Raw genomic sequence first — 12,126 nt, 5'->3', positions numbered from 1 at the left:
TAAAGCATTTGAAGAGCTATTATGTTGTTTTTATCATTCTGAAACCAGAACACAACTAATGTTGAGGATGAATAATTGTTCCATCTGCCATATTAAAACGAGGAATATATTTGATGTTTCTAGTTTTTAAGTTACATAATGTAGCCTTGCCGTAAACGACATTGCTGATCTTGGAACATGAATACATACTGTACATACAGTACAGTGTGAATAATTCCCTAAAGCGTCATAACTAATAAATAACACACATTTAGTTTAAGTTTTCACAGCCTTATTTCCCATGAGAGCGAATGGGACAGCCAAACTCTAATGCTCTTGTGTCCGTTAGATCCCAGATGTTTATATCATGTTTTTTTTAATTACAGATTTGTTTTTAGTAATATATATGTTGTTGTAGATTTTTCTTTATTACACCATATTCCATTTTATTCAAGTCAAGTCATGTTTTTTTTTAAAAAAACATGGCTGAATTTACATCCATGATGACTCTGATGGATTTTCTGAGTTTAGTTTCTAGCAGAGCATTGACTCAGGTTTATCCAAATGGACCCCTGCTATACAGCTACAATGTATTTTATTATCGTGTTTCAAATACCTAATTATTCCTACAACTAGTAAAGGTATTTCATTCAACTGCAGCTTGTCACAGATAACAGTGATCATCGTATTTCATTATTCTGTTATAGCCTCCAGGTCATCTGGTCACTGACCAAAGCGCCTCTGATTTTGTATCGTGTGTTTTCGTTTTCCAAAGAACTATTCTCTACTGCAACATGTAATATCTCTTTTCTTTCTTACCTGAATGAAGGGGTGGATGAGTGCACCTCAGAGAAGAGAAAGAGGGCAAGAGGAGAGGTGATAGAGAGAGAGAGAGAGAGAAAGGAGTAGAGGCAAGAGAAAAGGGTTGGAGATGGAGGTAAGATGAGCAAGTAGGCAGGGGGGGGGGACACAATAAGACTTTTATAGCTGCCTCCAAACACATCCACATTCACCCCATATACCCCCCCCTCGCCCACCCCATCCCCACGTCTGTGTATTCTCTCTATTTTGAGAAAGGTGGGGTGGTTTTCAAGACGTGACGCACACTGTCGGCCCTGGAGTGCGATATCTCTTTCTCTGCAGCACTAACAAACCGCACACAGGCCATTAATAATACTATCTGACTGCCCCTTGGACCGCACCTCCTCCCAGGGTCTTCTCTTTTCCCTGCATGACCCTAATCTTCGTTTGTTTTTACACACATTTATCGCCAGCATGATATTTCCCTCAAGAGTTGGTGGAGACCAAAACAGAGCTAAAAAAGGGGGAGGGTATTGGACTAATTTGGACTTATTGGATTCATATTAGTATTAAAATACTAATATGAATCCAAATGGAATTTAAAGGGATACGCCACCGTTTGTTGAAATAGGGCTTATCACGGTCTCCCCTAGCTGTAGATAGGTGGGCCAACGCATTTTTTGTGCATGCATCGTTTTAGTCCGGCAGCGCCGCCGCTAGTTAGCTTAGCGTAGTGAATGGAATCCTATGTTGCCGGTTAGCATGTTTTGAGCCAACAAAAGACAAAAAAACAACCTAATTAATTGCACTGAGACAAAAAATGCATTGGCCCACCTATCTACAGCCAGGGGAGACCGTGATAAGCCCTATTTCAACAAACGGTGGTGTATTCCTTTAATGTTGCTCTGTGTTGCTGGATGCGTAGACGGACAACAGTTTACCAACGCACTTCCCGAGGACATACTATGAAAGCCTTTCGTGGTCAACAAACTGGTGCAACTTTAAAAAGACCATCCTGTAACACACAACAATCCCACTCCTGTCTGCTTCTCCAAACTGGGGGGCGTGCCGACCGCTATCTACCATTGGTACAGTAATACACTGACTATGGATAAGTCGAGAAATCCGAGCTATCCCTTTTACAGATATTAACTTATATACTCATCTGTATGTCTGTTTATATAAGGGTGTAAAAAGGTGTAAATAGTTTTGTATTATTGCTATTATTATTATAACTAATTCTATTTTTTCTATTTCTTATAATACTTTCTATATATTTTTTTCTCCAATGTCTATTTAATGTGTATTGTGTTATTCTGATGTGTGTAAAAAAAAATTCTTAGCTGCTGTAGCACAGGAATTTCCTCAGTGTGGGATTAATAAAGTCTATCTTATCTTATCTCAACAGGTGTTCAGCTTGTTTTTTTGGCTGAACGATTGAATAAATTAAGTGTAAAACTTGATTTAACATGTCAGTAGGAAACAGAGTGAAAACTTGTCTGCCTGTCTTTATGTAGTTCTGTCCGTTTGCCTCTTCCTGTGAGGTGCTGACCCTCTGTACTCTCAGTGTCCTGTCCTGAGACTCTCCTTGCATTCTCCTCACTGTTGAATTACCCTTCATCAGCACTTTCCTGCGTTGTAGAAAGACAGAGGGGTGGGTGGGGCGAGGTAGTCAGGACAACACACTGGAGGGAGTAATTTGTAGTTGGGAGAAAGGGTCAGAAGAGATAGAGGGACGCAGGAGATACATATAGATGGGTTACTGTAAACGAGGCAATAAATGAGGAGAGGCAGGCCAGGAGTTCGTCAAGGACAAGACTGGAGACGAAGAGAAATAATTGGAATATTGAAGATGTTATTAACCCTGGAGAACAGAATGTGTAGGGTTGAGGAGACAAGGAGAATCTGAAAGCCTTTTATTGTTTTTGCGCTCATAGTTATACAAGTTCCTCTTAAATGGAAAAAGAGACAATGCAAAGATGGACTGATGCACACTTAGAATAGATGCATAAATAGATAGATAGATACACAGAGTGTGCCACGGATCAAATATCAGATATTGGTCCTAAAAATAAACATGGGGGAACTGGACTGATAGGAGGCTCTGTGGAGCATTATAATATGGGATGTTTGCTTGCACAGTGACGACTCAGTCACCTAAGAAGGAGGGTTCACAACTTGGTTTATTAACATTATAAACACACATGTTTTTTTCCCCCCGTTAAAAACCGTTGAAAGAAGATACAGCTGCATTTTGGGAGTGACACCTGTTCGTTTTTGGTCGAGAATTTAAAACAAAAGAAATGACAAGTCGAATAAAAATAGCATTTGATGTGGCATGCAAAACATTTTTTTAAATTTTTTTTATGTATATGCTGTTGAGTAATTATTGAAGTAATGTGACTACTTTGTCCATCAGTAATATGTTATTAGTAATTATTGAGTAGTTTTGGACATTATGCGGTTTGCAGTAGTCAGTTTGTGCTCATTTGGGTTGGTAACTTGAGTGCAGCAGCCCTCACGACCCCAAGTTCAGTTCACACCAACATGCACAGAAGAGTGGGAGAAGGAAGCCCCGCTCTTAGCCAAATGTCTATGACTGCACTGCAGGCACTGGTTATAGTGGTTATAGTGGTATATTTAGTGCTGATATTACGGCTGGTGTGTGTGGGCGTGAGTGGGAGGTGGTGAGTTTTAAAAGGAATGCACCAAGTTTTTGGGAGTTTGGCCAAACTATTAAGTAATGAGACACCAGATCTTCCACATTTCCCTGGTATATTCCAGTTAGTCATGCTGATTGTTAAGGGCAGTCGGGGACTAGCATTATCTCTACAGTGGGAAAATTAGAACTTAATGTATTTGAAACGTAACCGTGATAACAGTTACAGCATCTATCCTAAATGATAAGTAAGTCTAAATCATACTTTGGCTACAATATTTACAGTGTAAAACACAAAGGGCCCTATCTTGCACTCAGCGCAATTGCCTTTGTACACCGACGCATGTATCATTCCTATTTTACACCCGACGCACAGCGGACTTTTCCCTCCACAGACGCACGTCGGTAAATTAGGGAATGTATTTGCGCTCCTGGGGGCAGTTCAGCGAAAAGAGAAGGCGTGTTCAGGCGCAAACATTACTTGGTGCTATTTTGCAGTTTCAGAAAACAATTCCGCCACTGACCAGGAAAAACCTGGTCTAAAGTCAGTGGTGCTAGTCTAAAGTCAGTAGCACGTGCACAACGCGCATACACTTCTCTCATCTAAACGGACACAGCAGTTCCCATTTTTGCAAACCATACATAATTACAAAGGAAAATATTACTGAAAATGCGCTTCATGTGTTTGGATAGATCAGGAGGCATTTTACAGTACAGTCCTCAAAAAGTCGCAGCATTCTTTGTGGCTTGTTGTGACATACGGTTAACAAAACATCAGGGAGTGGCTTAAAATGAGTCACGAAATGAGGACGTAATATGACGCAAACTGTTCTCACTCCCAGCTCGTAAAATACGGACGCTTGGGCAGTGGCTGTCAGCGTCAGATACGACGCAAAAAGCGCCCTTCATCGTCTGTATGGAACCAAAGAACTTCTAATATATCAAGAAGTGCCACTCCCTCGTTTCTTCCAGGTTCTGAACTGGTTGCAGTTCCACCAGAGTTCCATATAGGGGGCGCTCACAGGCCAGTACAGAATGAATGGGACTCTATGGAGCTATACCCCTCAAAACCCACTTTTCTCAGGATATAAGTTTTTGTCTAGTAATTTGAACGTTGCATTCGAAAGGGGAGGCAGAGAAAATACACACTGCTGTGTGTTAGATTTTTTTAAAGTCACTTTTTTGTTCTAAAAAGCCTTTTAAAATGTCAATGATGTCATACACGTATACGGCCGGAGATACTGCTTTACGGCAAGCTCTGAGTCGCTTCCTTTGTTCTCTCGAGGCATCGACAACACAGCTGACAGGTTAGGCTCTCCCTGTTAATACACGTGCTAGAAAGAGGTTTGCTGATGTTTTAAAGACCACGCCGAATATATTCACTCTGATATTCAGGCTCTGCTTCGGATGCCGTCAAGCGGGATCTCCGATCGTAATCACTCCTTCACTGACCAATCAGCATTCATTAGCAGAATGCTAGCGTGTTACGGGCAACAACGACTCACCCTGTAAGAAATCAAAAGGACATAAGTACTCGTTCAATCAACTTTCGACCTATAACACATGTTGAACTTGCAAAAACTACAATCAAATCGGAGGTTTCTCAACGACAATCAGGCGAACGAGACAAATTTAGCTGTCTAGCTCCATAGAGTCCCATTCATTTTGCACTGGACCGCGATCACCCCCATTGGAACGCTGGTGGAACTGCAACCAAAATCCGGTACAATGGGGCTGGATAGGGAGTGGAAAGGCTTTCCGTAGACCGGCTTTGATGGAACGCACCGGGCAGAGCAGCAGCGCGACCGTGGCGCTGTAAGATGACGTAGTATTAAGAGCAACAGCGGTAGCTAGTAGTATGAAAGACCAAAATGCAGCGTAGGGAGGTTGGGCTGGGTTCACCCAGGAGAACTGGGTTCGTGTCTCCGTTCTTGTCCCACGTGTCACAGAAACCCCACCCACGACCTCTTCCTAAACCTAACTGTCCCGTTCTTGTGCTGCACGTCAGTCAGTACGTACCGACCCAAAGCGCCAAAAGTGACGTCAAGAGTTCCGACGCTAAAGGAGACTTTTATCATGAATAAGAAACGCCAGAGGGCGCATTTTTTTGCGAGAATAACAAACCCCAAATGACGCCAAGATTCCTGACGCTAAAGGAGACTTTTAGCGTGAATAACAAACGCCAAAGGCACATGACCAAGCGTCCGTATTTTACACGACGGGAGAGTGAGAATGTGTTGTATGATGTCATGGACGTCATTGTGTCACGTACCAAGGTCCGTAAAACGATTCATTTAAAAAAAATGTTTGACAATTGACTTATGCTTTTACACGGGACAAGAACCCCAATCTCCTGAGTGAAAGTCCTGTGTTCATTTGACCCAGGGGCGTCGGACTGGGGGGAAAAAGGGGACTGGCCCTCATGTGAGGAGGGTCCAAAAAGATGCCAGAATGAATAGCTGTGGACGCGGGGAGGGGCCCATTGAAAAAGCCTTTCTACAGGGTCCCAGAATGTTGTGCTACGCCCCTGATTTGATCCATCCACCGCCCCAACCTTCCTCCTTACATGGGATCTGGCGCGCTTATACTTTGACACCTCGCTTCCTCTTTTTCTCTCGCGATAATTACTACAGCCACGAGAGTTAATTATAGGTTGTTACGAGTTGCTGGCACAATCGACCTATACAGTTGTTTTCTGGGTGAGGACAGGCTGAGTACTACTACATATATTATAGTAACAGAGTGACATTATACTCTAAATTATTTCTTATAGTCTCAGATTTTACAATCGTCCTGTGCTCAGGCTCACCTCTTCCTCTTTCTACTTCCCTTATGATGTCTCTACGGTAACCAGCTGTCAACATGGGAAACACAAGCCTTGGGTTTGTTGAGACTTTCTGTCAGTTTCTCTTCTTCTGTTTCTCTGTGTGTATTTGTGTGTTTGTCTGTCAACTTAATGGCTTATTATACAGTATGTCATCAGCAGACTTTTCACGGTGTACTTCTGTTTCAAAGTTATATTCCAAAGCTGGAAATAAACTATATACAAACACGGTTACAGTACAACTCTGTTACGGGCATAAACACACACGGACATTCTATCCCACTTAAATACACATTCACACTTACACACAGAAACGAGAACAACAGACTCCATCAGCTAGCCTGGCCTTGAAGATAAATACACCCTTAAAAAATGTTTCTGCAATTCATGGCTGGCAGTGGTCTGTTATACGAGCAGCGTTTCAAAGGATCCATCTCAGGCTGCATGAAAATAGATATGGAGTACAATATGTGCTGCATGCACACACACACGCACACACACACTCACTCTCTCTCTCTCTCTCTCTCTCTCTCTCTATGCACCATTGCACTCTGTTTCTGTATTTTTTCATATACACAGAATCACTTACAGTCTGTTTCTCAGACTTTGTATAACAAACACAAGCAAATATTCACACCTACACAGTTTTACCTCACACACACTCCTACATTCTCTCTTTCCATGTCTCTTTTCTAGTACTGTTTGCACGCTAGCGGGTTCAGCATAACTTGAACAAGTCACGACTCTGAAACATTTATGTATCTCAGTGAAAACAATAAGTCAGAAACAGGTATATGGATCACAGTGAACGTATCCCAGGATAAATTCCCTAAGCACATCTCGTGTGATTTACTGAAGCATGTAAATGCGTGGTTAATCTGATGCAGTGATGCAGGTGCTGTAGTCACACCCAGGGCCTGGTCAAAAACCAGTATTGAATCTTACAGCGGCCGTGGAATTTCTGTCCGACGTCACAAACAGAGATCAGCTGGATTAAGATAGTTGTGTTTAAGATGAGACAATAAATCATGGTTGCTCTCTCTCCCACTCTCTCACACACGCAAACCACACAACTTTGCTGACATCTAGTGTTACGAACTTTCATCACCTCAGATTTTATTCCAACTATTTCCCTTCTGAATAATTCCCCAGCCCTCGTCTGTATTTACTTATAATTGTCAACTTCAAAAGAAGGGTGAGAGAACAACAATGTGTCAGGGCATGCTTTGTGCAGGCTTGTTTGCGTAAGGGTGTGTGTGCGTGTGTCTGTGGAATGTCAGCCCTTATGGGGAATGTGGACTTTCTGTTTCAAGGATCATGCGCATGACAATGATAGCATAAATCATAGGATGGCCTAATCTACGTTGCAGCAGCTTATCTTTATAGCGCAACCTGTTTTTGCAAAGTTAAAGCGTCACTCCTACACTACATTTAAATGAATGGCATGTTTGAACTTGAAATGAACAAACGAATAAACAAAGGTATTTTAGCCTTACATGGAAACCTAATGATACCTAAATAATCTAAATATTATCCCATCAACTTCAAAAGTGACACAATTTCTGAGTGGCAGACAAAAAATACAAAATTAAATTTCAGACCCTGTTTTTCTCCATTTATTTCATTTAGCTAAGGCTCAGAAAAAGAGGTCTCACTCTGTCTCTTTACCTCTTAGTCGGATTTGTCTGTTTAGTAGAGTAGTAGTACATCCTTTATCCCTTACTGGAACTCACTAAATGAAATGTCAAAAAGAAGCTCAGTGTGTTGGTTAGTAAATATTTATTTTTCTTGGCAATATATCATGATACAGAGGACCTTGATGACACTGAGGTAAGGTTGTGTTTTTTTTGTTTGTGTGACATAAATGAGCAGTCCTCCATCGTGCGATACCGTGTGGGAAGCTGGGAGAGGCTGCCAATAGTCAACAACAATATTGCTTGTTCACAGCATTTACACTAATCAGTCAAATTAAATATGGGAGTTATTCATTGATGTTCAAGATGGTGATGTGGCACCGCTGGTGGTGGGCACCGACTCTGGACGAGGCGGCTCTGGAAGTGTGACTGTGAACTCTCGAATAAAACAGAAGCTCTGTGACAATAATCAGCGACAGGCCACTTCCTTCCTGTGAAGTGTTTGGAGAGTCCCAGGGCATGATGTAATCCAAAGGTTTCTATTTTTACATCTGCCTTTCAAAACCCATTTACAGTCTGTGATTTTGGTACAGTGACATATAACTTATTTATGTCCATTCTTTTTTCACCTAAAATAACAGCCATTATAGTGTCCGCTGCATGTTCGCACACAATAGAGATGCGATGCATGTCAGCATTTTGACCTAAAGTAATCATATACCCAGTGTAGAGAGAATAATAGAAACTTGTGCTACTGCAGGAGATGTGGATCCTCCCTTACCTGAACACAAACGCATGCTCCAGAAACTTCATTTGAAGACACAGCAAAGCATCATCATAGAGGAGGGCAGGTGTGAGCATCTTTTTAAATAGCTTGTATGTGGACACACCCATAGAAACTGGGTGCTTTCCAGAACTGTTTCTACTTTCTTTTAATGTGGCAAACAACATGGCACATGCTGCTTAGGTCAAATTACAGCCTTGACAAAAGGTCACGTGTACCAACAATGTGAACCATAGAGCGGTAAACACTTTCTTTTTAAGGCTTGGCATGCTGAATCCAAAGTGAAAGGGTATACAGTACTTACAAGCTGTCCAAATATGATACTGGTCTGAATGATAAATTAGTGCTGAATTATAGTTTCGTAGGTTGTGTTCACCATGATAGACAGACATTTAAAGGGTTAGGCTAATTCTAGTACCAAATGTGGTTTCGTTTTTGGCCTCAGATACAATATATTTATTGGTATTTCTGTTTCTATTTCTTTAGAATAGTTCCTGTAATGATAAGTGCTAACTAAGGAGCTGCCAATAGGGGAAGCTCTAACGTCAGCCGGTGCTGGATTGACTGTGTAAGGTGGCAGAGAGTGAGCTTGCAAGAGGAGAGAGACGGTGAAATAAAAAATGGCTGAAGCTAACACCAGAGGGATTCTTGATGTTTTATTCAAATAGATGAATAAGAACATTACAGTTCCAACTGCTCGGCGCCTGTCCAGCAGTCACAGTCCACTCACTCTGACATCCCTCCATTTGTGCATGTACAGGACCTGAGCATGTGTGTATATTCCAGGCCTTTATTGTGTTCCAATAACAGAGTGTAAAATTGTAATTTCAGTGGGATCAATAAAATCAATTATTTATAAAATAAATTATATTGTATTATATTTCAACTCACCATCAGCCAGAGTTGTTACAAGTTGTGCCACTCTTTCTCTGTTGTTTGAGCATCATAGCCTACCTGCCGTCTGACCCCTGCAACCCATTTAAGACAACTTCCCCGCCCTTGCCGTAATTTCGGCACACCGGGACGTCCAAATGAAAGCACCACCATCCTCTGGTCTTTTTTTAGGGAACTCTCGCTTCCCGTTGCATGTTTCCGCACAGTTGCCTCTGCAGACATTTTGAGACGCAGGCAGTCAGCGTGCAGCCTGCGGTGTGTGTGTGTGTGTGTGAGTGTGCTACTCCAGTCGTTACCAAAGCTGTCTGTGAGAGGCGCGTCTGTCCGCTCACAAGTTGAAGTTTCTCCGTCTGTCTGCAGTCAAAGCTGCGCCCAACATCATGTCGCTGCAGCAGTTACGAGACGAAAGGTGAGTGTCGATGGTGCAGTGTTATAGCACGTATAAGATGAAGCAAAATATCCCAATATGATATGAAGTTAGATTACGTTACGTCGGTTCACTCTCTGATCCCTGCCTCTACAATATGACGGTAATGAAACTAGAGGCTGACTTTAATGTTTGCAGATGTTTTGTGTGTTTTGTGTTAGATTTTTGTTGTTGTTGCTCTTTGCTCATGAATACAATGTTAAATAAATAAATAAATAAAGTTTCTTGCACGAGCTCATTATGTTTCATCGTTTTGTTGCTGTTATAGTAAGATGGATCTCATGCAGCAAAATGCATGTAACACATAAGTAGCTACGGAAGAGGATTAGGGCCATATGTGAAAAATGTATTTCAGTTCTGAGTTTAAAGAAAAATCATAATCCTAAAATCAGAAGTTTCAGAAAAAAAGCTCAGAAATCAAATACATTTTTCACATGTGGCCCTAATCCTCTTCCTCAGATAAGAATGTTCAAACTTTGAAAAAAGGTAACATTTTGCAAAATATGTAGCCTTAGATTGACTGTATGCAAATCTCTTGAGCTATCTGACTTTAAATCTGTTTAGGCAGACCTTTAACATAGGCCTAATATACCAACAGCAGTTCCTCCTTAAAGGTGCTCTAAGCGATGTCACAAGTTTTTTTAGGCTGCAAAATTTTTTGTCACATACAGCAAACATCTCCTCACTATCTGCTAGCTGCCGGTCCCCTGAACACACTGTAAAAAAAACCGCGGTCTCTGTAGACAGCCCAGGCTCCACAAACGGCAACAAAAACAAACTGCGCCAACCTGCACCACCAAACATAACAAACAGTGTTCCAGCCAATAACCGACGAGAAGGAGTTGGTTGAGCCATCACCGAAGCAGCGATAGCACGTAGGCTACTTCCACAATGCGCGTTCATGACTGTTTCAGGAAGCACTGAATGGAGGGGGAGGGGACGGGATGAGGAAGAGGGAGGGGCGAGCTCGCCTCCGTTTTGTTTGACAATACTTTGAACGTCAACAAGAAGTGACATCACCCAACATCGCTTCGAGCACCTTTAACACAGGATTACAGGGCTAACCTCGGTAATTGGGGTTTATGTGTGAAATATTCTAACCGGAATATTTCTTTCACTCAGCGACTTTGACCAGCTGCCTCATAACATCCCTATCAGCGCCACGATTGCTGATATTGAGGAGAAGAAAGGCTTCATTGACTACTTTGTAAGTTTAAAAAGTGGCCACAAACTTTCAACTGAGCCGATAAGAAACAAATGACGAGTACAAATCACTTCCTCTCTCACATTCATGTCTCTGTTCCAGATGTTTGTGATTGAGGTGAAGACTAAAGGAGGGAGTAAGTATTTCATCTATAGGAGGTACAGAGAATTTTTCAACCTCCACCAGGTCCTCGAGTTCAGATACTCTCCTGAAAACCCAGACAAACGTGGCCCCAACACCTGCATCCTGCCTTCTCTCCCAGGTGAGTGTGTGTGTGTGTTCACAGCACGGATAACTGCAGCAGTGTCCGATTTCATATTGTTCAAATACTGTACATATCTGTCAGGGGCCCACACCTCAACAGACAAATTATTGTGCCCTCCAATATCGTTAAGTTGCTTTCCTGGCAAGATGAATTGTGCCATGGGCTACCGTCTTCATAAAAGGCATCGGTTGGCTTAACAACATAAAGCAGCTACTGTAAATATATTACTGAGAAACATTTGAATCCAGACTAGGGATAGACCGATTATCGGCCAGGGCCAATCGGCCGATAATCGGGCTGTTTACTATTTTGGCTCTGCCACAGCTCTGTGTCTGTCCTTCTGCTTCGGTTAAACAATATTTTTGTTGCTGGAGTTTGTAACATTCCAAAATCTTATTTTTGACTTAAAGATTTTCATTTTCACTGTAAATGCATATCGGTTCCAAATATCGCGTATCGGTTTCATTAACTACTAATAATCGCTATCGGCCTTGAAAAAACAGTATCGGTCGATCCCTAATCCAGACAACATGAGCCAAAAGTCCCAAAATACATCAGCTGGTTCTGATTTGAAGCTACTGCAAGTAGGGCTGCAGAGATTAATCGATTAGTTGTCAACTATTAAATAAATGTCTTGACTATTTTGATAACTGAT

At 41.8% G+C, this 12,126-nt stretch overlaps 2 protein-coding genes across 4 annotated transcripts in view; one reads left to right on the top strand and one right to left on the bottom strand.

Moving 5' to 3' along the window:
* The window catches only part of pvalb7 (parvalbumin 7), a 38,291-nt gene that overhangs the window by 5,029 nt on the left and 21,136 nt on the right, over positions 1 to 12,126 (bottom strand). Inside the window, exon 1 of one of the 3 annotated variants that reach the window (XM_039805712.1) lies at positions 799 to 915. The exons of the other annotated variants lie outside the window; for them this stretch is intronic. The gene's annotated coding sequence lies outside the window, so the exon portion shown is untranslated. Of the gene's footprint in view, positions 1 to 798; positions 916 to 12,126 lie in introns of those variants that run through there. 3 annotated transcript variants of the gene reach the window in all.
* The window catches only part of ncf4 (neutrophil cytosolic factor 4), a 32,591-nt gene continuing 30,258 nt past the window's right edge, over positions 9,794 to 12,126 (top strand). The window contains exons 1-3 of the mRNA XM_039805684.1: positions 9,794 to 9,984; positions 11,125 to 11,209; positions 11,309 to 11,468. Of these exons, the coding sequence (XP_039661618.1) occupies positions 9,956 to 9,984; positions 11,125 to 11,209; positions 11,309 to 11,468 (274 nt within the window). The 5' untranslated portion in view covers positions 9,794 to 9,955. The remainder of the gene's footprint in view (positions 9,985 to 11,124; positions 11,210 to 11,308; positions 11,469 to 12,126) is intronic.

The sequence above is a fragment of the Perca fluviatilis genome, chromosome 1 (genome assembly GCF_010015445.1).
Source record: "Perca fluviatilis chromosome 1, GENO_Pfluv_1.0, whole genome shotgun sequence".
Lineage (NCBI taxonomy): Eukaryota > Metazoa > Chordata > Actinopteri > Perciformes > Percidae > Perca > Perca fluviatilis.
This window is presented reverse-complemented; position numbering and strand designations above follow the sequence as displayed.